We start from the raw sequence: 27,656 nt of genomic DNA, 5'->3' as shown, positions 1-27,656 counted from the left end.
GAGGGAAGCCTGCCAGATGGGCATGGGATACCCGATCTGGGTACATGGTGGACTGGGGTCATCCAGACTGTCCTGGGCAGGACCCTGGGCATTAGACCCCACCCTTTGATCCCTCTCCCTTATTTCTAATTTCTATACATTGGAAACCAGTGATACTTTAGCATAGTCTCTTTTTAGTGTTTTGGTAGGAAGAGGAATCCCATTCATAATTGAGGATACTTTTGAAAGTGAGAAAGACTGAGAAAATGGGTCATCTCAAATTCTTCCACATGTAGGGTTTAAGAAGCCTGGTGTGTGGACAGATTGTAATTATTGGGGTTTAAGCTCTTGCACACTCCCCTTCCTGGCTCAGTACCCTTTGAGATACCACAACTTCCATTTGGAGTTCAGTTAGGAGGCAGTTCTCAATATGCAGAGGGCATGGATCAGAATCTTGGGGTGTGAGTGAAGTGTCCTCTTTGACAAGCTGTCTAAATGATTCTGATGGCCCTCTCTTGCAGAGCTTGCCCTCTCTAGTGCCCATCCCTACCCTAAGAGTTAACAGTTATTGCTCTCATTGCAAGGATGTAGGGTTGCAAAGTTTTTTGTTTGTTTGTTTTTCAAGTATAGTTTGATACATAGTATTGGTTTCAAGTATACAGTTACAGTGGTTCAACAGTTAATACACACTGTTAAATCCTTGCCCCAACTAGTACAGTTACTTTGTCAACACAGAAAGATGTTACAGAACCATAGGCTATATTCTCCATGCTGTATTACCATCCCGAGATCAGCTTATATTATGACGAATTTTTGTGACCCTTTATCTCCCTCACCCCTGACCCACCGCAACCCCTCCCCCGTGGTAACCACCAGTCACTTCTCGGTGTCTTTGAGTCTACTGTTGTTTGTTTTGTTTTGTTTTTAGATTCCACAAGTAAGTGAAGTCATATGGTATTTCTCTTCCTGGCTTATTTCACTTAGCACAATTCTCTCTAGGTCCATCCATGTTGTCGCTAATGGCAGAATTTCTTGTGGCTGAATAATGTTCCTTTGTGTGTATGTATCACATCTTCTTAATCCATTCATCTGTTGATGGACACTTTGGTTGTTCCAGTATTCTTTTGCTAACTTCTGTGGAAAGAAATTGAAATACAGTAAGAACTTGTAAAGCCCAGCAGAACCTTCATTTCCTTCTTCTGTGTTTGCCTGACCGATGTCATGTGACTTGACCCCTCTTTCTGATGCAGGGGCCGCTCTCCTCAGCCTCCTGCTGAAGAAGATGAAGATGACTTTGATGACACCCTTGTTGCCATCGACACATGTGAGTCCTTGGAGTACCTATCTGATTCTGCCTTCCAATCAGTATTGGGAAACTGTGGCTCGACCTTCACAAATCCCTGCCTGGCACCATCCAAAGCCAGTGTTAGTCCAGGTGTGAGAAAGCAGAGCTGTGGAGTGAGGCTGCTGGTTTGGAGACAGATCTGCCCCCAGCTTTAGTTGGGATCCTGGGCAAGTCATTCTACTTCTCTGAGCTCTTCAGGGAGGAGTAAACCTGCCCTAAAACCTCAGAGGCCTCTCAGTGACACTCATCAGAGAACAAATGGGAGAGCCATGTCAGAAACCTTGAATGCCACCCTGTATACACAGGGGTTGTCACTAATCACAGAGAGAACCTGAGTGCTGCTGGGGAAACTTAACTCTTTGGTGACCAGTTCCCCAGTTTCCATCATCTGCTCGTGTTCCTGGTGAAACCAATGCTACTTTGTTCTTTGCAGCATTAACCTGGGCTGCCCTCCTGTCTGTCCTCCAGTTCAGTTTTCTTTGCACTGAATAAGTGGCTTTCCCCTTGATTACACATCTAAACACGTGAGGGAATGATTATAGAAGTCCTGTCCTTCCTCAGACCTCCTAAGATAGAGTCTTAAGTGGTAGAACTTGTGAATTTGAATTTTAAAAATACCAGAAGCCCAGTCAGATCCAAGAACACTGTACTTTTCAACAGAGCAGAATGTTAACAGCAGTTCATTCACATGTTTCTTTATGTAACTCATGATTAAAGAGCAGTGGCTACATGCTTTGGAAGAGAGAAAGATATCTTGCGCACACTTCCTTCTATCACAAGATCTCAAAGACAGTACACCCAAAGTAAAGTCAGGCGTTTTTAAAATGTTGGATGGCAGGGGTCCATGAAGCAACATCTGATCAAATGCCAAATGTACAGATCATAGCACTCAGTCTTTAGAGAAAGGAGCCTCCTGGACAGGATGGTCAGGAAAGACTTTCTTGGAGGCGTGACTGGTTATTTGATGAGTGGGAAAAGTCTGAACTACAGCAGAGGAGTCCTGGGCCCACAAGAGGAAGTGGGAGGGAGCCTGTGGTACACCTGACAGTGGTGCCTGGGCAGCAGGTGTGGGTCAGGGTCAGATGTTTGTGCAGCTTTTGGTAGCAGGAATCTGGGTCCCAAACTGATAGTGTGGGGACATGGTTGAGGCTTACGGCAGTGGGGATTAGCCTCTTTTTTTCTCTCTCTAAAAACCCTTGAAACTGGTGAACATATGTACCTTCTCCCTAGCAAGTGTACATCCCAGTAAAAAGCATTTGTGTACCAGTTTCCAGAGGTCCCCTTGATGGCTCTTTGGACCCCAGCCAGATAAACCCCAATTCCTTTGTGGAATGGCTGCTTTGAACCAGTGCAGGCCAGTTTGCAAAAGTCCAGAGCCTTTGTACTGAAAGAAAAAACAGTTAGACGTTGTAGCTGGTTTCTTGTGACCCTGTCCCTACAGTGTGTCAGCTTGTTGTGCTCCTGGTTAACACTCTTGGGGAATTTTAATTTTGCCCGTCCCTCTCTTGGGACCTTTTAAAACATCAGCCATCCACACACTTTCCTCCACAGATAATTGCGACCTCCATTTCAAGGTGGCCCGAGACCGGAGTAGTGGCTACCCACTCACAATTGAGGGCTTTGCATACCTGTGGTCAGGAGCCCGTGCCAGCTACGGGGTCAGAAGGGGCCGTGTGTGCTTCGAGATGAAGGTGAGCGCGAGCAACATAGGGAATAAGGACAGAAAGTAGGTCTGTCTTTGGAATAGCCTGACATCAGCCACTGTGGTCAGGCCCACAACTGCAAGAGATTTGATTGAACATAGGCTTTGTCCAGTCAAAAAAAAAGAAGTAGGATGAACTGAAGAGAACTAAACCATTGCTCAGTGCTGTATCAGAAAAGCAAGTTAACCATATATTGCTTCATCAAGCACATTTTTCCTTGGTACGATTTGACTCGGATATTACGTAGCCAACAATTGTAGAGTGTGATGTGTTTGTAATACTGGGAAAAGGAGTTGTTTGAAAGAAGTGAGATAGAAAGAATGGGCTCTAGAATCACCAATTAGAGGGAAGCCAAAGGGAAGAGCAGGGCAAAGAAAGGTTCTGCCTCAGGCCATCCTCTACCATCATCTTGTCACAGTTTTGTGCCAAGTTACATTTATGAAATAATGCTTGGCCATGTTTAACAAAAGTTCAGGGAGCACAGAGGAGTATAGGACAGACAAAACAAAAGTTACATTGGTGTCCTCTCAGTCCCCATCCTACCCACCAGAGGTAACTTACGTGTTAACAATTTCTTGTGTATCTTTTATATATCCAAAATTATTTATGGTAGCTTATACTTATAGGTCCCTTTACATACACTAGATTTGGTGCCAGGCTCTTCACAGGGACATCTCCATTAATCCTCACAGTACTGTCATGAAATAGGTACTGTTATCCCCTCTTTTAGAGGGGAAGCTGAGGCTCAGGGCTGTCATATTTGATGGATTAAGCCACCATTCCTTGCTAACATGTGCACTGTTTTGTGTGCTACTCACAGAAACACTGCTAATTAAACTGACAGTGCTTCTTTACCACACCAATTGGAAAATACTTCCTGATTTTGGAGATGTTAAAAACTGAAAAATGTGTATCAGCAAGTCAGTGAAATAGAGTAACTTACCAAAAGCCACAGACTAATACAGTTAGATATGGTTATTAGGCAGCCTAACCCCTGATAAATCAGAAGGTGCTTTTTATTCTTTCCACTTATTTTTATTCTTTCTGCTTTTTACTTAATACCATATCTTAGACATTTTTCGATACCGGGTATGTTAGCCCTGCCTTAAGCTTTTTAACTGTGATAGTCTGTGGTGAGGATGTGCCATAATGTGACTGGTGCCTTATTGTTTTCTGGTTTTGTTTTGGGTTTGTTTTCCATAGAAACCATGCCACACTAGATGTTTGTGTGAGTTCTCACACACACACACATGACCATATCAGTAGGATAAACGGGTTGCTGAGCTCTAAAGCACTTAACATTCGCAGTTCTTACAGAGACTGCTAAATCGCCCTCCGAAGACATTGTACCTGTTTACCTTCCACAGCCAATAATGTGAGAGTCCCTGTCTTCCCTGCAACAAGTGTTAAATTGAAATAAAAAAATAATTGCATTTTAAAATACCTATTTCTATAGCCCTGCGCTCTCCTGAGCCCTTTGGAGGCCCTGACTTCAGTGCACAGAGCCTTCAGAACAGCTTAAATGTCTTTTCCCCAGCAGCAAAAGCCATAACTTTTTTAATGCCTATGCACACTCCTCCTGTATTGCCTTGTAACCCACCAGCCTCCAGAGAATCAATTCTGAGCTCTCTTCTTCTCCGTCCCCAGATCAATGAGGAAATCTCTGTGAAGCACCTTCCATCCACAGAGCCTGACCCGCACGTTGTCCGTATTGGCTGGTCCCTGGACTCCTGCAGCACCCAGCTAGGTAAGGCGTGGTCAGCCAAGCAAACCCAAGGATAGAGTGATAGCCTCTATCCCTGGATTCTCAAGCCTTCTAAGCTTCTCTTCCCAGCATTGCACTCAGAACAGAACTAGTCTGGGGTGGAACAGACATAAATTAGGTTTATGCCACTGTCTCTCTTCAGGCATACGGAATTCAACTGGAAAGACCATAGTCATATTAAGCCTTGTATGAAAATTTTCTCTTTCATCTTTTAGGAAAGGGTCCAGATTTCTCTTTAGGAAATCTTAAGAAAGATTTTTCTTAAAAAAAAGATCAGTTGTCTCCTATCCTCCAACCATGCTGAAAGTAAGTTCCTTAAGCACCATTAAGTTATGTCTGGGATTTTCTGTCTAGAGCCTGACCCAGAGTGAAAGGGGAACCAGAGCTAGTGGAGCTGGGGTGTTTTGGCACATAGAGATGGAGTGCCCATTGAGAGGTTTTGAGTGTTCACAGGATCTTGGTCTCAATGACCTTCTTAACCCCAAGGGACTGATTTCAGTGACCTATACTGAGACCTTCTGCCCATCATACAGACATTCTGACTATGAAAATAATATGTATACCTTGTAAAAATTCAGGCCATACTAGAGGGAAAAGATGAAAATCCTAAACCAAAAGACCACAACCACTGTTAACATTTTCATCTACAGTTCATTTATTCTTTGTATACCTCAAAATGGGTCACACTATGCATACTATTTTATAGCCTGATTTATTTTTCCTACTTAATATAAGATGGGCATATTTTTATAAAAAAGCATAGCTTTTTGCTGCATAATTTTCCATTTTAATAGTTGTATCACTTACTTATAAATGTTTGGTAAGTTAAGTTGGTTGCAATATCTTGCTGTTAAACACTTGAACTATCCTGTGTGTCACTGGTCTGGCTATTCACTTAAGACTGAACCTTAAAAGTAGAAATACTAAGTCAGAAGGAGTGTACAGTTTTCCTTTTGAGACCTATGAGTGCTTTTAAGACTCTCTCATCTCATGTTATCTTTGTCTCAGTTTTGAAATGTAAGTGATGGGTAGTTGGTATAGATGAAGTTAGAAAATCCAGAACAGTCAAGCAGATGTCCAGGGTCACACAACTGGCCCATAGAAGAACTGGACCTGACATTTCTGCTTGTTGGCTCCTGCTTTTCTAGCAAGATGCTCTTTGGGTTCCTGACCAAGGATCTCCATATAACCTGGGTACCAGCCAGGGCCTTAGGATCTCAGTCAGACCACTTCAGCCCCCAGCCCTATAGCCTAAGGAAATCAGTACCTTTCCTAAGGGTTAGACCTCCTGGTCTTCAGAAGCAAAACCCAGCCCCTTTACTGATTTCTGCCAAAAAACCCACTGGCACCAAAAATTGATGCCATTAGTGGACTTGACTGAACATTTAGTATCACAGGGAAGGGTTGCATCTCAGTGGATAACCTGCCTCCATCCCAGGTCCTCTCTTCCCCTCTTCCCTTTCTTTCCAAATTCTCTGTTTCTTTACAGAGCAATTCCTTTCAGCCCCTGCTCCCAGCCTTATCGCCTAAACCCATCAAGCCCTCAGGAGTTCTGCATAACGAATGGTTTCCTTTCCTCAGAACCTTCCTCATCTTTCCCCCGAAAACATCTGATTAGTAAAACTAGTATAGAAAATGATTTTTTTTCCTTACAAGTATGTGACAGCCATAAACGCTGTTGTGATCATCGCAGGTTAACCTGCCTTTGCCTATTTTTTCCGTCAGGCGAAGAGCCTTTCTCCTATGGCTATGGAGGCACTGGGAAGAAGTCCACCAGTAGCCGGTTTGAGAACTACGGAGACAAGTTTGCTGAGAATGATGTGATTGGCTGCTTTGCGGTGAGTTCTGGCAGCCTGTGGGAGTTAGCAGACCAGGTGTCAGTCCTGTCAGGTGGACCTGCAGACCTTTTTTTCAGACTGTCTCTGCCCATTGTCTGCCCCATGTCCAGCCATTCTTGCCATGCCTCTTGTCTCTCTTCAACAGATGGGAACGTTTGCTGTCATTCTGTGCAAAATTCTGTCATTATACCCCTCTGGTCTTCTGTGCAAAGCTGTCTGATGGCACCCTGAAGAGGTGTGGGGATGTTGGGTGTGCACAGCCTTCCTCCGTTCCTAGATTCTAGATGACGTCTTCTAAACCCAAGACTTTCTTATCTCTCTTTGCTACAGAATAGCCTATCTTGCTCTCAAAGGCCATGCTGTTGGCTCTTGCCCCACTTTGGCATCATCTCATCCCAAACTTCACCTTTCCTTCACCTCACACTTGTTGAGCCAGGCTTCCTACAGTGTACTGCCTTCTAGGATAGTTGGGATAGGTACAAAACAAGAAATAAAGGGCGTGTGAGCAGCTGCCCAGTTTCAGTCCCTGAGAGTAGTGACTGATGCTCACAGTGCTGTGGAGGGTGGAGCTCAGCTCTGGGGCCAAACTCCTAGATCCAGTCCCTGCTCTTCCACTCACAGCCCCAGGCAAGTTACCTTCACTATATGTCAGTCTCCTCTAAATTTGGAGAACCTTTGCACCTACTTCAGAATTTCATGTGGGGCTATTAAGTAAATCCATTAGAAGTGCTTACAACAAAGCCTGGCACATAGTAAGTAGGCAGTTATTACTAATTTATGTTTATCATTAGGAGTCACAGATGTTCGTAGAGTGTGAGGCAGTGGCTACCCAGGTGGGTACTTGGTCTTGGTCTTGTTCTCTTTCCCTCCCTCATATTTGTACACACGTATATTTTCCCCCTTCTTTTTCATTCTTACTTTGAATAATTTCAGACTTAAAGAAAAGCCCTACGAATTCTTGTTAGAGCCTTGTCCAGATTCTAACATTTGTCACATTGGCATTATCTTTCTCTCAGATACATATATGATTTTTATCTGACCTATTTGAGAATAGGTTGTGTACTCATGTCTTTATTCCTTAATACTTGAGCGTGTATTTCTTAAGAATAAAGCTATTATCTTAACCACAGTACAGTTATCAAATTTAACATTAATATAATGCTTTTATCTACTCCACAGTCCATACTAAAATTTTGTCAGTTCTCTCAACAATATCCTTTAGAACAGTTTTGTTTCTGGCCCAGGACCTAGTCCAGGATCATGTACTGCATACTCTTGTCATATCTTTTTAGCCTGAAACAGTTCCTGTCTTCCTTTGTCTTTTATGACCTCATTGTCTTTTTAATGAAAAAAATGTTTTCTTACAAATTAACCATGTTTATGCTCTACAGACTATTCTAAACCTTGCATTTTTTCCATTTAACAGTAAATTTAGGTTATCTTTCCTTGTCTGCACAGATAATAGAGATCTAGCTCAATTAAAAACACTTTTGAATAGTTAACAAATCCACATGGTTTCCAGAAATAGCAAAAATATAAAAAGGTATATACAGTGTAAAGTCTTCCTCAGACCCTTCCCCTCTCCCCATTGTTCATTTATCCCCTCCTCCACATGTGGACCCAGTGGTGCTCAGCATTTCTTCATCCAAATACAAGAAAGATGTTTGCTATTTTTCTTCTTTTACATATTAAGTATATTGTAGGTAGCATATTATACATGTTATTCTATATCTTTATTTGCTTAACTATACCTTAGAGCTCTTTTTATGTCACTATCTAGAGGGCACTTCTTTGTTCTTTTATAGTCTGTCACCATCATGTGGATCTATCGTATTTACATGCTCAGTCCTCTAGAAGTGGACATTTGGGTAGTTTCTTTGTTTATTTAGTGGCTGCCTAGTATTCTGCTGCAGGCATCACTTTACCCTGATTTCATTTAGCCAGGCTTCTGTTGGTGGACCTCAAAGTTATTTTGCTGGGATAGTTATAGCTGCAGTGACAGCTTATCTTTTCCCACTTACCAGAGGATATCATTAGAGATGTTTTTGTGTCTCCACACGTGGATCTCCTGTGTGATTAGTCTTTCTAACTTCCCCATTGGAGCACATTTAAGCAGTGCTGGGGTGAGTACTTCGCACATACATCTCTGCATTTTGTGGGGAATATACTTGTAATATTTACTCCTAAATGCATAACTTTTGGGTCAAAGGTATGTTTTTTAAGTTTTGATAGCTACCACCAAGACTGTACTCCAAAGAGGTTGTAGCAATTTAACATGTCATTAGTGTGTGACAGTGTTCCACACACTCTCCTATCTGACGTGGGGTTCTGTGAATGTGGCAGCTGCTTCAACCAGGTCATCTCTACTTCTGTTTTTAACATTCTCTGTGCAGTTTTCTTTATTCAAAGGATCCCATAAAAAGCTCAAGATGAGGGGTTGGAGGTGTGAAAAACAGTGAACCAAGGGAACCTGCAGCAGGGCGGGGAGGTGGAGCACATTTGCATCAGCTCTTGAGTTTTTGACATTCACAAAATAAAGGACAAAAATGGCCTTCCAGGTAGAGAAGAGTATATAACCCATTTCAGCAAACCATGGGAGTGTTATCCTTGGGAGTCTTGAGGACAACACAAGATGTGAGAGATGAGGCTACAAAAGTGGCATGCTCTGGAAAATGCCAGGCTTGAAGGACTTTGTAGGGTCCGGACTGATACCACAAGTTCTTTAGCAGGAGTGACATGACTACACTTGCTTCTTGGACAGATGGCCTGTCAGTAGGGTATTGGTCAGTTGAGGGTGCTGGTTTATGCACAATACGGCAAGTTCAGTAGGGAAGGGAATCTTGTGGCCATGAAGAAGGTTAACCCCATGACATTCATTTCCATGTTAGAGCAAAGGTGATCTGGGCCACTCTCGCTCAGGTGAGAAGACATGCAAGGACCAAGCTGCAGGACTGGGCAGCATTTAGTCTGGCAAATGTTTTATGTGTCTCCTCTGCAAAGCCTGGACATGTGTGGGCACTTAGACATGAACAGATAAGAAAGGACTCCATAGAGCTGCTCCGTGTGAGCATCGAGGAGGATGGTGAGGAAGCTCCTTGGGTAAGCAAGCCTTCACTGCTTCCTAAAGGGCAGTTCCCAAGCTGGTATCCCCATTTCAGAGGGAAAGAGTACCCATAAAATCTTAAACTTTTATCAGGAACCTGATCTTGTACTTTGCTTCAGCCTGTGGTCTGATCCCAAGTTCTTGGTCTCCCTTAATTGTAAACCTTTACCCTACAGCCAAAATGCTCTTTCTGAAACAAGTTTTGACCAGGCCACCCCATATTCAGAACAAGTGAGGGACTCTGCTCTGTCATCATCTGAGGTGATAGAGAGCCCCTTACACTAAGGGTGGAGACCATGTTTCTTTCCCACCTAGCACAGTGCCAGGCATCTTGGAATGATAGCTCCCATTCATTCTGTGCTTGCTGTGTAGTAAAGGTCCACTTAACAGAACAACCATATACCATATAGAATCTTTCCTGGCCTCCCTCTTTAATAAGGAAACTGAGTATGAAATAACCATTTAGCTTTGGGCAACTCCAGCTGCCCTGGGCCCCACAGTTAGTAAATGCTGGAGCTGAAAAACAGGATCTTAACTGATACAACCATTTAGTGGGAACTCAATAAACAGTAGTTTTTTAGTGAATGAATATGGTCTTGGTCCTTGCTGGGCCTCCAGCTGTACCCGAAATTACTTGCCCCTCATCCTTTATGCTTCAGCCAGTCTATGTTCTCTCACTGCCAGGTTTTTTAGGACTCTCCTCCCACCCCAAATGTGTCTCATTTCCATTTATTGTTCAGGACTTGGCTTATCAGTCCTCACCTCAGAGAATCTTCTGAAGTGTGCTTACTGAAGTAGGGTAGTATCTCTGTCTAATTCCCCACCAGGCCCTGAGCCCTGTCAGGCGCATATCACCACAGATACATGTATTAGGAAGAGCAGAAACTCAGGGAACATGTATTGAACAAACAGATGATTGCATTTGTAGAGCTGGGCTTGGCTTAGAAGGCCTTGCTCTTGTCTTTCCATCTGTCTTCCCAGACAGCCCTTGCTGGGGTTGAGAAGACTGGAGAGATGCTTTTTCCTTCATCTTTGTCTCAGGCTGGACACAATATGCAAAATACTTGGGGCTTCCTAAAATGACATCTACTAGCTTTTGGATCTTGGGCAAGGAGGGCTTTGGGCTGCATGTTCTCTGAGTTGTTCCCTGGTGCTGCTTGATGTATCTGTGTGTTGGGGAGGGGTGCACTTTTATCTGGGAGGCCAGCTGTATTTCCACTCCCTGCATCTGCTCTCCAGCTTGTGGTCCCTAGTGCCTGAGGCTGAGCATTAGCAGTTATCTTCCTTTGGCTTTTTCTCCCAGGACTTTGAATGTGGAAATGATGTGGAACTTTCCTTCACCAAGAACGGGAAGTGGATGGGCATTGCCTTCAGAATCCAGAAGGAAGCCTTGGGGGGTCAGGCCCTCTATCCTCATGTCCTGGTGAAGAATTGTGCAGTGGAGTTCAACTTTGGGCAGAGGGCAGAGCCCTACTGTTCTGTCCTCCCAGGCTTCACCTTCATCCAGCACCTTCCCTTGAGTGAGCGGATCCGGGGCACTGTCGGACCAAAGAGCAAGGCAGAGTGTGAGGTGAGTGGGACTGGAAGACTGACGTGGTGCCTGCCTCTTCAGAGCCATGTTGCTGCCGAGGCAGGGCAGCAGACGGGACACACCTGGCAGCTGGGTGTGATGAAGGCAGCACAGCCTCACTGCGTGAGTAACCTTGGGGCAAGGGGACCTCTTCCTCCCCGCTCCTCAGTGCTCCACTCCCAAGTTGAAAGCTGCTGTTGGTGTGGCGTAGGCCGAAGAGGGTGGGGCTGAGGTAAGAGACCTAATTCTTGGAAAGAGTCCAAAAGGAAGTTGCCACGTTGCTCCCTCCACACCACGCTCCTTTGATGAGGTCAGACCTTGGAAAAGGAGGCTTTCTACCCTGCAGAAAAGGATATGAAGGCACTTCCTGGTAAGTGCATTCTTGAAGGAGTTTTGTAGTTTCACACTCCTATCCAAAGCTGTCCTAAAATGATAACTAGCTTTGGGGATGATTTAGCTGCAGAAGCCATGCTGGTGGGCTTTGTTCTCAAAATAATATTTTCTTAGATCTATAAATGATTTTATGTTTGTTCTAGGAAATTAAGAAATAGTTTCCCATAATTCTACCATCCACAAATAAGTTTACTTTTAAAGTTTAATTAAGATCCTAAGAGTATAAGCATTTTGATATCTTGCCCCCTTCACTTAACATTATTTTGTGGCCTTTATCCTACCATATGAACACCTCTTTTTAAACCCATTTTTAATTGACCTCACAAATTAACCATTCCCCTTTTTGGACATGTGGGATGCATCTGGTACTTGGCCAAATTTTAAATAAACTGAACAGATAGGATGGTTGTCCTTGTGCATACAGTCTATCCCCATCTCACACTCCAGGAAACTTGTACCACTTCTCATGTGCACTCCATGTGGGCTGGTCCCTGTGCACAGCTCTCCCTGGGCCTTTCCCTGTCAGAGGTTATTTGATCATGTGTGAACAAAAAATGTAAACAGCCATAGAATAGCATTGATTTTGTGCTTGCCCCATGCCAGACCCTCTGCAAGTCTCATCTCTTTGGTTTCCAACAGCATCAGTGTTAGGTAGCTGCTCTTAACTGCTTCCATTTCCCAGAAGTGTCCATGAGTTTTAGAGCCACCCTCGGGTTCACCAGTGAGTCAAGGTGGAACCAGGCTGCTGTGCCACACACTGCTGCTGCTTCACTGTGCTCCTCCCTGTCTCATTCTTGTAGATTCTGATGATGGTAGGCCTGCCCGCTGCTGGTAAGACCACGTGGGCCATCAAACATGCAGCCTCCAACCCTTCCAAGAAGTACAACATCCTAGGTACCAATGCCATCATGGATAAGATGCGGGTAAGGATGGCCCCTGGTCTCTCCATGTCCACCTCACACCCTTCAACTGCTGCCTTGCATCCAGAACCACCCTCCCCTCACCATCCCCTGCCTACAGGTGATGGGCCTACGCCGGCAGCGGAACTACGCTGGCCGCTGGGATGTCCTGATCCAGCAGGCCACCCAGTGTCTGAACCGCCTCATCCAGATCGCTGCCCGCAAGAAACGCAACTATATCCTAGATCAGGTACTTACTGGTGACCATGATGCCCCGGGAGGGGGAAGGGGCCTGCCTGTTGGGTGCCTGGGAATTCCCCTCCAGTCTTTTTATTTCCCCACATCGCTCTTCTATGGCACTGGTGGTCAGCTACACATGGTGGTGCAGTCGCAGACTGATCACAGCCCTCTGAGCCCAGTCTGGGGCCATGATACACCTAGATCAGACTCTCAGTAGCCCAAAGAACATCACCAGGTGAGAGACCTGTAGTGACATGGAGAGGACATGGATTTCCAAGCTGAATGATCCTGGGCTTGAATCTCAGCTCTGCCACACCCCTGGCTGTGTGCCTGTGGACAGCTGACTTCATCCTCCCAATCTGTCTCTTGTCTGTAAAACAGAACTCAAGATAGACCCACATACCTAGCACAAGGCTGGCACAGACTAGCCAGAGACTGTTGTTAAGTACTCTACAGAATAGGTACATCCCAGCTTCTACGGTCAGGTACATAACTGAGCCAAATATTTTCTACTTGCATTTTAATTTAGGAGCAGGGTTCCATCAGGCAATCTGGGAGTCTTTCAAATCAAACACAGAATTTTATATGGAGGTTCAGATACGTCATCTTTTTGAAGACAGTTTTGAATTAAGATAGGAAGATTGTCCATAGCTTTCAACATTCTCAAAAGTGTGAGTGACCCAAATGTTTGGGATTCCTGTCTCAAAATAATGAGTTCCTAGTGTTTACTACCTGTGGGACATCATTCTTGACATTGTCCTGAAGGCCTGTTCACGTAGAAGACCCTGTATTTGGGGATCTGTAAATAAGTCTCTGTTCCCATCACTTTCATTTGTGCTTCCAGAAAAACCTCTGAGTGTGTAAATATGTAAGCTGAGTGTAGCACCCCTGCCCTGGCAGCCTTACTGGGGTACCATCCCTCTGTGTAGCCCTGGGTACTTGGTCACCAGGAGTTCAGAAGGCTAACTAGTGAACTAGTGAACTAGTGATGGTGACTGGTTTGTCAGAAAGGTGGTTGGAAACTGCAGGACCAAGCTGCCTTTGCAGAGGAGTGAGTATCTTAACACAGAACTGAGCAGGAGCTTCCCGCTTGGTGTACACAGAGATTTAGGGAGAATGGTATCTTGGAGAGCATGGGGGTTCCACACCCCTCGCACATACCTTGCCCAATGCATCTCTTCCGTCTGGCCATTCCTTTTATAATAAACCAATGATCTAGTATTTACGGTTGAAATTATGCCTTATATCCAGCATTTGAAAGGAGCACATAATGAGAACTTAGTTTCTAAAGACAAAAAGAGAAAAGGCTGTTGGCTTGTGGTAGTTCTTCATGATAGGACAGTTTAAATGATCTTGCCAAGTAGTTAGGTGGTGTGAGGGGAAATCTGTGGTTTGCTCATGAAAGAGCCATGCTGGAAAAACTGAAAGTTGGCTGAGGCTGTGCCACACCCTTGGCACTCTTCCATTACAGTGGAAATGTTAGATTTACTCTGAGTTCTACTTTTCTGGAAGGTGGATATGGAAACATGTACTTTTCATCCAGTGACTAGTGCCACAACTATGGGACCGAACCCTGAAGACTCACATTTGAAACGAAGACAGGACATGATCCCATAATACTGAATTCTGATAAAAACACTAATTGGGCTAATGTCTAGAAGACATCTATTTCTGGAGAGGAAAAGCAACAACAAAGCAGTTAAGCATAGGGCAGTCCAAGACAATTTTGTTGGTTTTCTGTTTTTTAACCCTGACCTCACTTGGCCCCATTCTTCTCATCAGGGCATTTTGGAATCATACTCCGGCTTGGCCCCTTGGGGAACTCAGTGTCCTGAAAAAGCAATGGTGGCGTGTTAACACACCAATGATTCTTTTTTGGGGGGTACCCCAGCAAGTATTGCCTGCCTTTTTCTCAGTTTGCTGGTTATATCTGCTGTGAAACCCATTTCACATACATGGCCCAGTGGAGAAGGATTATAGTCCTAGGGTAGATGGGGCCTTCTCTGGAAATCAGGCCTCTAGCACCCCAGCCAGGCACAAACAGCTGAGCTCTGTAAAGACTGTTGGCCTTCTCGGCTTGTGCTGGCTTGCGTATGGGTCCAGGGCTGTACCAGGTGCATCTGTGGTCTTCAAGGCTATTGGTGGAGGGACATGCAGGTTGGGCCAAATGGTCTAGGCCAAAAGTGAGGCAAAACAACCTAAACTGCAGGTCAGGGAGGAGTGCTCTCTGGTTAACCACAGATTGGAGGATGGACTTGGGCCTGAAGCTGTAGGTTATTCAGGCTTGGGAAGAGGTCTAAAACCAGTCGTTTCATTGTTTTGGCCTAAACCCCAAAAGGGAGTTCCAGAAAACTGTGTGTGTCAGTAAGTTGATGACATAACTGTGTCCTGCTCTAGATGAAACTCCTGGAGCGGATCCAGTACTACAGACATAGTCCCTGCAAGTCTCTTGATCTCAGCTCAGAGTTGTCTTTATCCTTTTCCCTCTCATTTTTGCCAAGTGGTCAGGCCTCCCACATTGGTTCTTCTGGGTCTACTAGTAATGTAGGTTGGCTGCAGAGCTGCTCGTCTTGAGCTTAAGAACATGCCTACAAAAGCCAAGTAAGCTGTGGGAGACAGGATTCTACCTTTGGCCTGGACTCCTGCCCCCACCCCTGGATGTGTCTCACTAGATACAAGCTCTCAGGTGTGTTGGGGATTTTACCCAACATTCCTTGATGACCTGAGTATCCTCTTCAGATCATGTGGGCGTTAGAGCTGTGGAATGTTGGAGGAGAAAAAGAGACCAGTGGGAAAACGGGCCCAATAGAGGAAAGGAACCTGTCTGAAATTATGCCATCAGTTTACTAGTAGACTGTGGGTCTGCTGACTTCACAGATGGCTACGGCCCAGAACACTTGGGGCCATGGTGGAAACTGGGAGCACTTCTTGAGGGTGCGATGTTGGAGTCAGGACATGAAAGATAATAAAAAAGTTGAGGCTTTGCCCTAAGGGCAGTGGGGAGCCATGGATGTGTTTTAATCAGGGAGGGATATGGCTAAATTTGCCTGGCTAGTGAAAGGCTGAAGAGCAAGGAGAAAAGAAAAGTAGGAGGCCACTTTGCTTCCAGTGACTCGTAAGGGTCCACTGTTGCTCGTGGAAAGCCTCCAGAATGAGATGCTGCCTGTTCTGTCCCTAGCCTACCAAGGAGCCCCAAGACTGGGTGTAGAGCAGGAGCTGGCCTCTGTGAGGCAGCAAGTTGCCCTCCTGGAGGCTCATGAGAGGGCCTCTGCAGAGCCATGTGTGAGGGTCCCAAATTACCCCAACTTGAGGACTGCAGTCTTGGAGTTCCTTAGGGCTTTACAGCCCAGAGCAAGGCTAGGCAGTGATTAGAGGCAGGGCTGAATATGACATCATCACCAACACCATCAGAACGTGCGGTTCTAGTCCTGCTTTGCATCCCTGTTGACAGGTGCCACGCCTTTGCCTGAAACAGAATCCTAGGGCTAGAGCAGAGGCCCAGAGTAGAGTAAACTGCCTCATGTTGGCAGGTGTTGCCAAAGGGGATGTACCTTTCCACAACCTTTCCCATCCCCAGAGCCTCAGCCCATTCTCCTTGTCTTCAGCTTGAAGTTTGCTCCTCTGGGATCCAGCCAGGTTTCTCCCTCTGCTGCCTGACCCTGTTGAGCTGTGGACAGGGTACAGTAGGACTCTCACAGAACTCAAGCTGTGAGCAGCATGCTGTATTCCTCCCTTGCTCCCGCAGATTGTCACACACTAAAACTGCCCACAGAGCTTCTGTGAAACACCCAGCTGCTGGCCTTTGTTCTGCATTACTGGGGATTGGAGGCAGCTAGGGGTCCAGGGGACACAGATAGCCCAAGACCTTCAAAGAGTCTGCATCTTCAAGCAGGGTGAAACTAGGAGAAGCAGCAGCTAGGCAGAGGGAGCCCACACAGCTGGAAAAGCTGGCGTAGCTGTTGTGCTGGTTTCCTAGCAACAGCCACCAGCAGCCCCTAGTGACCACAGCAGTGCGGGGCCAGCCGGGGGCTCTGACCTCACTGTGTTTGCTGTGGCAACAGCCACCAGCAGCGAGGTCCCTTTCCTCCAGGAAAGCCAAGTATTTGCATTTTTGCTGGCATGGTTCAGAACTCTTCTTCCCTTTCCTGGGCCAAAGACTTAAGGGGAGGGAGGGACAGTCTTAAAAACTGCTGGGTTCTCAGTACCTCAGTTCCAAAGTCTGAGGAGCCATCCCTCAAGAGTCTAGCCACTTCCCAGAACAGAGGCCAGCTATGTATGAGTCCAGTCTGCTCCGCCCCAGGTTCTCTCATCCCTTGGAGCTGCAGACTGGGCCTCTTGGCAATTGCTTCTCTTCTCTGTTCCCTCATCAGAGCATAAGACAGGGCAGGTCTCCCCCCAGAAAACCCAGGAGGTATTTATCCATGGCCTTGGAATTCAAAGGAGTGAAATGGGATTGTTTCTTATGGGCAAACAAACGAGTGGGTTGTCCAGGGAATGGTCTGAGGCCACATTCACCCTGGCACCTCCCCACTAGGACTTGTAAGCCAGGGGGGAACCTTGTTACTCAGCTGGAAGAAGCCAACTTATATCTTCCTTGACTAGCTACCTCTGTATTTTTAAGGGACAGAGTCCAGAAGGAGAAGGAGCAGTGGGGAGAGGGACTTGATTTTTCCTCTGTAACCTGTGGGCTTTTTAACCAGTTGTGACCCAAAGCCTCTCCTTGGGCCAGTGCTCAAGGCCCAGATCACAGCATATATATGCCCAGCACACACACTGGGTGAAGGCTGGGGCATTTTCCCAGGGGAACTGGGAAGAACTTCTTGGTATGTGTGTTGGGGCCAGAGGGTCAGGTCAGCTTAGAGAAGAGCTGCATTCACAGCCCAGATCTCCCAGCAGGTATGCACTGGGGGCCCTGGCCTCTGGCTGACCTACAAGCCCGCTTCCTATTCTTGTGTCTTGGAAGAGGCTCTCTTGTGCCTCATCTTTTTCTCAAACTTAACTTTCCTTGGTCCTTTCCAGTGTGAAGCCTCCCCTAGGACAGTGTCAGTCCTCTTGGCCATACTTCTAATCTACCCTGTGTATGTTGACTGATTTTCTTGCCCCTCCCTGCCACATGCCAGACATTTTCACGTCTCCAAATCCCCACCAGATCCAGGAGGAGGTGATACAATACCTGTCTTTGAGATGAAGAAATTTGAGACTCAGACTAATTAGGTGACTTGCCTACAATCTCACAAAAAGAAGGGACATGGCTGGGATTTCAACTCCGAGCTTCTTCCCCAAAGCCTGTGGTCTTCACACCTGGCCTCACTGTCCCTGCCTTGCTGATGGGAAGTCACTGTAGCCAGAACTTCCCTTAGTTTGGGTTGCTTCAAGGCACTGTCACAGAACTTCCCTGGCACCCCGCCCAGTGACGGCCACATCGACAGCAGCTCCATTTGTTGAGTGTTGGCTTTGAGCCAGGCCCAGGGCTAACCAGGGCTTTTACTCACATGAATTCCTTCCGTTTTAACAGCAACCATATGACATTCCTACTGTTTTCCTCTTTCAAAGCTTGAGACTCTGTTGTAAACATGCAGTAAGTGGACTTCACAGATGATCAGGCTGAGGCTCTGAGTAGAAGTACTGTTAGAGCTGGGCTGTGCCAAGCCACACTGCCTGCCTCAGTCAGGCAGCTCCCATGCTGGAGGCCACCTCCTGGCCCCCACTTAGGAGTCCTCACGCATGCTCAGTTGCTTTGTGGCTGTCTTCCCAGTCAATATTCACCAGCCCTGGGAGGGGAGGCTTCCTTCCCCATTTTACAGATGAAGCAACCATAAGGACTGGCCAGAGTTAGTGGCTGTACCAGGACTTGAACCTGGGCTCTTTCCACCCTACTACCCACATCTTCAAAATACAGCATTTTTTATCCATCTGTGCATGTCCCTTTACAGATTGTTCTTTTCCTCTACAGCTTCTCCCTTAAGTCCCTGTCAGAGCCCCTAAAAGTGGTTTAAATGCAGCTATTCCTGATTACTCCAGCTCTTTTGGGTGTCTGAGTTTGGATAGGGTAGATAGAGTCCTACCTCCAGAGTTTGGAGTTCAGGAGGTCTCAGGTGAGCTTTGGGCTGCTATCTCAGTAGTTTCCAAGTGATTCAGACATACAAGCTGAGTCTCTGGAGCCCAGGGGTCCAACAAATCTGAGCTCAAATCACCAAGGGCCTGGCATGTAGGAGGTATTCAGTAGATGGAATCTCTTGTCATTACTGCTCTCGATCAGATGTGTCCTAGGGCACAACTCTGTGCCGGTACCAGCCTAGGATGCCCCTGCCTGTCACCTGGAGAAAGGGAAGAAAACATCTGCAGGAAGACTACACTTGTGAAAAGCACAGGCTGTTGCCTTGGGAAGCCCCCTGGTTGGGAGCTTGTGGGTAAAGCTGATGTTTCAGAGAAGCACTGAGGGAATAAAAGAACCAATTTGATAAAAACAATATTTATAACTGTCAATGGGCCTGGTTAATTATGACATCAATTCTGTAAATATTAAGCAGCCATTAAAAGAACACTGGCACAGAAAAATGTTACAGAAACATTAGGTGACAAAAGCCTTCAGAAGAGTATGTATGGTATGATTCGATTAGTGTTAGAAATCACAAATGTTCTAGAAGTACTTGAGAAATAGAGAACAGCTCATCTCTGAGAATTAAGTCTGACCGTAGGCAGATGTAGGGATTCTTACTCTAAACTTTACACCTTGCGCTCTGAAGTTTTTACTGTAAACAGTATTACTTTTAGAGCAGGTGCAGGTGGAGTGAAGCCACATACCAAGAACAAATAGGATGAAAAGGCAAAGCCCAGCCATTAGGAATCCCTTGTCCTGTGACTGTCAGCAGCCACTTCCCCATGTCAGTTTTTACTGAGGAGTGGATTCAAGAATCTTAAAAGTGAAGGAAAGCAGTTTCCAGAATTTCTTTGCTTAGGAGAACTAGTATCCTTTTCTCAGTACCTGGCCTACATAATGCCCCACAGAGGGAAAAGCTTTTAATGTACTATCTTTTGTCTCTTCTGTTACCTTCCTCTAGACAAATGTTTATGGGTCAGCCCAGAGACGAAAAATGAGACCATTTGAAGGCTTCCAGCGCAAAGCTATTGTAATTTGTCCCACTGATGAGGACCTAAAAGACCGAACAATAAAGCGAACTGACGAGGAAGGGAAGGATGTGCCAGATCACGCGGTCTTAGAAATGAAAGGTAGGAGCTGAGTGGTTCTCAGAGGGACACCACAGCAGGGTCCTTAAAGGAAAAGCTCCTTAGGCAGCTTCTCCCCAGCTCCTTGATTATTCCTTCTTTGAGCTTGTTCTCTCTGTGTTTCTGCTTTGTTCCTTCCCTGTCTAGTGCGGTTGTGATTGCAAAAGCTGCCCCTGTCTCTAGTGGCAGGGTTTTCAGCCCAGATGGGGCCAGGGCAGGATTGGGAAGATGATGCGTTGGGGCAGACACTGAGACTGCACGGTCATGGTCATGCCTGCTGGGCAGGATGACTGAGCAAGCCTCATTTTGCTTCTCTTTAAAAATAAGGGTGGGGTTTCCACCTTCCTGGCCCACTCCCTGGGATGAGGCCAGAGGGAGTGTTTACAAACACCAGTGTGGTGGGGCCCAGCCACCTCTTCAAGAAAGAAGAGGGCCTTTGTTGGCCCCTGGCTATTGTCAGGCTGAGTCTGGGACCCTGCCTCACCTCTGTTGCTCATTACTCCAGTGCCTCCTCCCCTCTCACCTGCTGTGCCCTGGGGATAGAGGGGCGCAGACAGCAGAAGATACTGACCTGCCTCGCCTTGTTCCCTCTGGGGTCGTCCCGTCTTCCTAGCCAACTTCACGTTGCCAGACGTTGGGGACTTCCTGGACGAGGTGCTGTTCGTTGAGCTGCAGCGAGATGAAGCAGACAAGCTGGTGAGGCAATACAACGAAGAAGGCCGCAAGGCCGGCCCACCCCCTGAAAAGCGCTTTGACAACCGAGCTGGAGGCGGCTTCCGGGGCCGCGGGGGTGGCGGTGGTTTCCAGCGCTACGACAACCGAGGCCCCCCTGGGGGCAACCGAGGAGGTTTCCAGAGCCGAGGGGGAGGCAGTGGTGGAGGAGGCAACTACCGAGGAGGTGAGCCATCTCAAAACAGCGCTCTCTCCACTTTGGGTTCTGGATCAGGGTTGGGCCTTGTGACTGCTTATTCTCAGTAGATGAAGCTTCCCTAGCACCAGCTGTGGGCTCAATTCTGGCAGAGAACCGAGATCAGTCAGACTCTGGGACCTCAGGGAAACTCCCACTGCCCTGCACCCTTGGGTGTTGCTCCTGAAGCCCTCGCTCGTTTGTAGTCCCCTTGCCATTGTTTTTGTGAATCTCCATATGACCATGAGCTCTTTTAGGAGAGGGGCCAGACCGAGTTTATTACCAATCCTGGTTCCCAGCTCAGGACCTGGGCTAAAGCAAATGTTAGGACTTGTTTTTGGTTTTAAAAAATGGAGAAGCTAGCTTAGAGAGGTTAATTTGCCCAAGATTCACTAAGCTAAATCCAGAGCTGGGATCAGGTGGTCCAAAGCCCAAGTTCTTTGACACTGGGTTCCGCTCTCTCTGAAGTAAAATTTAACTAGCATGCTGTACTCTCTGTTTTAGTCTTTTTTGTGCTGGATAGTTCTGGGGACACAGCCATGACCCATACATATCACTCTGTAGCGACAGCCCAGAAGGATGGGAAAGTGCAGGGGGTACTGTGAGCTCAGGTAACACCTGGTCCAGCCTGTGGGGGAACAGGGCTCAGGAAAGGCCTCCTCAAGCACTGATGTCTAAGTTAAGGCCCAGAGGCCAGTAGGAGTTAGCTGGGGGATTCTGGGCCCAATAAACAGGTGCACAAGGGCTCAGGAGAGGCAAGCCTGTTGGCCAAGCCTGAAGAGGACTGTCCCCAGTGCTTAGCATCTCTCTTTCTGAATATCTCTTCAGGTTTGTTCAATAGCTATTAAGATGCTGGGGACATGGTAGAAAGCAAGGCAGCCCTTGTCACAGGCTTGTAGTCAGAGAGCAGAACAAACCTGTCCATGGCAGACAGTGCTGACTGTTACTAGGGAAGCACAGCCAGGGCCTAGGGAAGCCCAGAGCAGGGCTTTATTTTTCACATGAACTGAGCTTTTGCTTTGTGCCTGGTCATGCTGGGACCATAGTCACCAAGACAGTCCAGCTCCTGAGGGTCCCAAGTTGAGAATGACAGGGCCTTTCATCTGGTTTCTTTAACACAGGTTTCAACCGTAGCGGAGGTGGTGGCTATAACCAGAACCGCTGGGGTAACAACAACCGGGATAACAACAACTCCAACAACCGAGGCAGCTACAACCGGCCTCCCCAGCAACAGCCACCTCCACAGCAGCCACCACCACCACAGCCACCACCGCAGCAGCCACCGCCACCACCCAGCTACAGCCCTGCTCGGAACCCACCAGGGGCCCCCAGCTACAAGAACAGCAACATCCCTGGCTCAAGCGCCAATACCAGCACCCCCACTGTCAGCAGCTACAGCCCCCCACAGGTGAGAGAAATTGTGTGTGTGCACGCATGCACACATACGTGCAGGTGAAAGGAGGTGGGACCTGGGCGTATGCCAACACGTGCTCCAGTCACAGGTCTACACTCTCACCCTGAACCCTGCCCTTCCCTGGCAGTGCTTTTGACTAGTATAGACCCTAGACATCCCAGATTACTACTAAGTCCAGCATAAATCAGGAACCTACCTGTTCTCTCACTTTGCAAAAAGGGGGACAAGCTACAAGCATTTGTCTCTCTAACAAGTACATTTCTCTCAGCTGTGTTGCTGGACTCATTGAATCCCCAAGAAAGTGCTTAATTAGAGTTACCCCTTGCCCAGGCTGGAAGGAGCTGACCCTTCAGGATGTGGAAACAGGCCCTGAGGCTGGGAGGATTCACCCTCTGCCCCAGAGCAGCTCCTGGCTCACTTCCAATTCTCTGAAAGCCAGTGCTCAGGCTCTGGTGCCCACAGGCCCCTTTTAACCAGAATAGTCTCCAAATTTACTGCACAGTACCTGAGCACCTTCCACATGCCAAGCCTAAGAACAGCTGCCGGAAGGTAGAGATCAATAGTTCCTAGTACTGGTCTAACCAGAATATTTCTGGACAGGAAGTGGGCAAGCACATACTCAGACCACAGCCCTGCAACATCCTGGTTTTGTGACCTTGGACAGCTTCACCTCTGTGGACCTTATTTGCCTCATGAAGGGCCAGAGTTGTTAGTAGAACTCACTTCCAGGCTTTGTTGAGGGATGAGTGGTGTGGCACTGTAGCTTGAAGGGTAATGCTGGGGACTGAGCAGATGGGGGGTCACATTCCAGCTCTGCCACTTTTAGATGTGTGACTTGGGCCCAGTGGTTTCACCCCTGGGCCTTGGACTATCTGTAAGATGACGCTAGTGGAGTCTCACCTCCCAGAGTTGATGGGGACTCAATGAGTGAATGACACAGCTGGGTGCGGGCAGCACCTAGGAAAGCCCCCCTGCTCCTTCTCAGGCCTTCCCATAACAGCTCCCACCTTTACGGAGTGCCCCGTACTTTGGGCACACATTCAGCTTACTGAATGTGCAAGGCAATCATCTGAAGGTGTAGTTCTCTCTCTTTTCTACAGGAAAAAACCCTGGGATTTTAAGAGAGAGCGTGTGCTGTGCTCCCTCAGGGTCTCAGAGCTGATTAGACTCCAGCCTTACCATGCCTTTCTGTAGGGCTGACCCACCTCCTCAGCCCTCACACAACCTCCACTCTTTCGTCAGCTCAGTGCTTATGAAGGGTCTCCTGCCATCCCAGCTGAGCTGGCTATTTCATAAGGTCCTGGTTTTTCCCCCTGCTTTGCAGCCGAGTTACAGCCAGCCACCCTACAGCCAGGGAGGTTACAACCAGGGCTATACAGCCCCACCTCCTCCACCTCCACCACCACCCGCCTACAACTACGGGAGCTACGGTGGCTACAACCCAGCCCCCTACACCCCACCACCGCCCCCTACCGCACAGACCTACCCTCAACCCAGCTATAACCAGTATCAGCAGGTAGGTGCCAGTTGGTTGGGGGTCTGTGGTGGGCACAGTGGGCAGAGGAATGGGGAGACATCCAGGGGCACCATGTAGACTTGAGTCCCTGCTGATCCCTAAGAAGATGGTCAGGCTACTGGCCTCAGGCTGGTGGTGGTCATCTAGTGTAGACATTCTGTTTGGAGAACACTTCTGCACTGACCGCTAAATAACTGGTATCCAGCCCCCCTCCCCAGTGCAGCAAGGGCAGACTGGGAGCTTCCAAAGCCTGCTTCAGCACCATGGCCAGTGTCCATTCTGCTGGGTTGGTTCTAGGCCGCCACACCTGTCATTAAGTAAATTGAATTTGGTGTCTGTCTGTACCTGAAAGGGCATTGGGTTGGCAGGCCAGGAAACCTGGGCTTCAGTCCCTAACTCCACACATTGGGCAGCAGGTCAGTCACTTGTTCTTCCAAGTTGCCTTGATTTTTGCTGGGACCCATGTCACTACCTTGGCAAGAGCGGGACCAGGGGAGGATCCCAATATGGGTCTGGATGATGGACAACCTGGTGTTCTTGGTTTCTCTGCCCCCCACCCCCAGTATGCCCAGCAGTGGAACCAGTACTATCAGAACCAGAGCCAGTGGCCGCCGTACTACGGGAACTATGACTACGGAAGCTACTCCGGGAACACACAGGGGGGCACCAGCACGCAGTAGCCAGTGTGCTCTGGAGGCCCTGCCGGCTTCCTCCACCAGCGCCCACCTCGGCCCCCTCCGCTACCCAACTGGGTCCGTGGTGCTGGGGGATAGGTCATCCCAGGGCTGCCGCCTCCAGCCCACTGCCTCCCCTTGTGAGGGGCTTCTTCCCCACACGGGGCCAGGCATTTTTCTCTGGATTCAAACAGGCAACAATGACCTTTTATTTTCTGTTTGTACCCCCTCCTTCCTCTGCCGCCGCCTCCTCCTCCTCTTCCTGCCTTCCTCCTTTTTGGCTAAAGACCCCACCTCCCTTGGTCGTACAGTGAGGCTACAATGGCTGAGGGGCAGACCCTTCCTGTCCCCTCATCCCAGCCCTGCTGCAGCCCCTCAGCTTCCCAGACCCTGATGCAGTTGTAAATTCTTCCAGGAGCTGTTTTACTGTCTACTTTTCAGAATTAAAAAAGAAATCAAAAACTTAAAAACAAAAAAACCCACAAGTTTAAAAAACAATGTGGAGGAGGGAGGAAGCAGTGACAGATTTTTTTTTTTTTTGTAATTATGCCTCTCTTTTTTTGTAATTTTTAGAATTTGTCCGTTTTTACTGTGGCTGTTGATACTTACCAGGATAACCATTTCTTTGCTGAGTTCAGGTGACAGAGGAAGAGCCACACCCTCAACACAAAACATATAACAGACAAAACCACAGAATCATCTTTAACGTAACTTTTATACAATGTCTCAGTTTCCCATAACTTTGCACACAAGCTTCTGTGTTGAGTTGAATTGTAACTGCTTTTTGTATTTGGAGAGAGTGTGACTATTGAACTTGAATCCTTTTATTCCAGGCGTCTTGGTAGTTTCTGGTGGGCTTAAGAGGGTGAGAGGGAAGAAGGGGAGGTGGGGGGAGGGGGCATCCTTCCTTTTAGAACAAGGATTTCTCCCACTACCTCTCCTCCAGAGGTCTCCCAGGTGTCATACCTAAAGGTCTGTCCTGCAGTGATCCTCTGATTATTTTTACTTCCCTTTGACCCATATGTTTTAACAGGATTTTAACAAACTGCACTTATTAAGAAATGTGTTTGCCCTGTTTTGTTTTATTTTGTTTTGTTTTCTTTCAATAAATGACATGGCACCTCCTAGCAGGAAGGAAGCAGGGTTGATACCCTGAAGTGTTAACTGCAGTTGGCCTCTAATTGGGGTGGGACTTTTCCAAGGGGACATTATTTACTAATTCATTAAACTCATTCATACATTATTGAGGGATTTGTGTGCCTAGCCCCATTTTTGGTGCTGGCGGTGTCTCCTTAAGCCTGGGGCCCTCAGTTTAAAATATACTAGTTCAGTTTAAAGTGGTTTTCTGGTCCAGTGGCCTTTTCCAGTCAGTTCACAGTCCCAAATGCCTCTGGGAATTTGTAAGTAGAAAGCGTGGAACAGGTCCCTTGGTGGAAGGCAAGGTAGGATCACAGGAGTAAAGACCACGGCTGGGCTCTTGGGGGTTGTCATGGGGTGTGACAGCCCATCCACATCAGGCCTGGCCTGTGTGCTGGACTTAGGACAGTTCTGCCTACACTCTTGGATCCAGGCTGGTTGGGATTCCAGGGGCTACTCTAGCCGGTATGTTTTGGGCACATGCTCTGTTCCTCATCTGTCTGAACAGTGCTGGGGGTACAGCATAGCCAAGGCAGGCCTGGACCTGCCTTCTCGGGGCTCTCAGTCTAGAAACAACAGACCTGTTGTCAGGCAGTGATAGCACCAAGTGGCCCAGCTGTGAAATCCTGGGGTGGGCTGTATTGAGGTGAGGGGGTTTCCTAAAGAAGGGAACATTTTAAATAGACTCTGACTGCCTCCCCACAGCCTATCATCCCCTTCCCCAGCAGCTTCAGTCATATCTTCATCTCTCTGGATATGTGTTCCTGGCCACTTGTGAGGGACAATGCTGGCACAGGAGTGGCCATGGCCAGCTCAGCTCCATCCCTACCCTCATAGGAAGTATCTAAGAACGGTTGTAAAGGGGAAACAGGCTGCAAAAAAGGGGGGGAGGAAGGCAACTCATTTTGAGGTTAGGGGTGGGGCATCTGAACTTTGAGATGGAGCTAAGGTTGGCTAGTTTGCCCCCCACCTCTCTGGCTCTGGGAGAGCAACCAACAGGGCCTCAAAGTCCCTGCTATCTGGGAAGTCCCCTTCTCTATAGGTCCATGTGCTGGGCAGCAGCGCCCCCTGCTGGCCCCTCCTGGATATTGTCTAGTCTAGTCCCCACCTATCCAGTGCGGCAGATGAGCCACTCAGATCTCCTAACCTGGAATGCAAGTGGGAAGTTGCATCTCTGCTCCTGGCCACAGCGTCTCGATTATGCCTGCCTCCTCACAGATCTGCCTGATATCCAGTCCCTTACCCTGATACCCCATGCCTGCTCACCTAAGATAAAGGAGCTCAAGCTACTTAATACAATTTATGAGGCCCCATGTGCCTGACCCCTTGCTGACCTCACTGGGTTCATCTTTGCCATTCCCCCGTTGAACGTTAAATCAGTGGTTCGTTCTTTGGAGATTCACAAATCCCTTTTAGAATCTAGAAATGTGAATTTGCCTTGCAAAATGCAAATGTATGTGGGATTGTGTATAAAGATTTATGAGGTTCTCAAATTTTCTGCAGCCCAGTCAGGGAATCCAAGCTTGTTCCCTATTCCCCTGACCATACAACAACCAGAACTGGCCTCCCCTCTGGGTCCAACCTCCTGCCTTAGACCCTCCTCTTCTAATTCCTGTTCACCGGGTCTTAGCTTGAGCATTCCCTCCTCCCAGAAAGAAGCCTTCCTTGACCCTCCAAGCTGGGGTGGGCAGCTCCCCTAACCCCGTGGATCCACCAGAGCCCTGGCCACTCAGGATGATCACTGGTGACATGTCTCTACTCCTGTTAGTAGCACACCTGACTATGAGTATTCATAACCTAGGGTAAATCAGGACCACAAGCTCTACCTCTCCACATCTGTAGATTCCCCAGGTCCTGGGAATACAAAGTGGGAAGTTCTATCGCACGACACCCATCTGTTAGCCAGGGAGTGGGTATGATGACAGACACAAGATAAGGCTCAGTAA

At 47.6% G+C, this 27,656-nt stretch overlaps 1 protein-coding gene across 4 annotated transcripts in view; it reads left to right on the top strand.

Moving 5' to 3' along the window:
- Nucleotides 1–25,816, top strand: part of HNRNPUL1 (heterogeneous nuclear ribonucleoprotein U like 1) — a 33,051-nt gene extending 7,235 nt beyond the window's left edge. For all 4 annotated transcript variants that reach the window (XM_017640388.3, XM_073225864.1, XM_017640404.3 and 1 more), the window contains exons 4-15: nucleotides 1,230–1,303; nucleotides 2,876–3,015; nucleotides 4,675–4,774; nucleotides 6,518–6,630; nucleotides 11,037–11,303; nucleotides 12,497–12,619; nucleotides 12,717–12,845; nucleotides 19,897–20,065; nucleotides 20,676–20,960; nucleotides 22,091–22,377; nucleotides 23,708–23,899; nucleotides 24,463–25,816. In XM_017640388.3, coding sequence (XP_017495877.1) covers nucleotides 1,230–1,303; nucleotides 2,876–3,015; nucleotides 4,675–4,774; nucleotides 6,518–6,630; nucleotides 11,037–11,303; nucleotides 12,497–12,619; nucleotides 12,717–12,845; nucleotides 19,897–20,065; nucleotides 20,676–20,960; nucleotides 22,091–22,377; nucleotides 23,708–23,899; nucleotides 24,463–24,579 — 1,996 coding nt within the window. In that variant the 3' untranslated portion in view covers nucleotides 24,580–25,816. The remainder of the gene's footprint in view (nucleotides 1–1,229; nucleotides 1,304–2,875; nucleotides 3,016–4,674; nucleotides 4,775–6,517; nucleotides 6,631–11,036; nucleotides 11,304–12,496; nucleotides 12,620–12,716; nucleotides 12,846–19,896; nucleotides 20,066–20,675; nucleotides 20,961–22,090; nucleotides 22,378–23,707; nucleotides 23,900–24,462) is intronic.
- The last annotated feature ends 1,840 nt before the right edge of the window (nucleotides 25,817–27,656 follow it).

This window comes from Manis javanica, chromosome 17 (assembly GCF_040802235.1).
Source record: "Manis javanica isolate MJ-LG chromosome 17, MJ_LKY, whole genome shotgun sequence".
Lineage (NCBI taxonomy): Eukaryota > Metazoa > Chordata > Mammalia > Pholidota > Manidae > Manis > Manis javanica.
The sequence above is the reverse complement of the archived record's forward strand: the minus strand, read 5'-3'. Positions and strand labels throughout refer to the sequence as shown.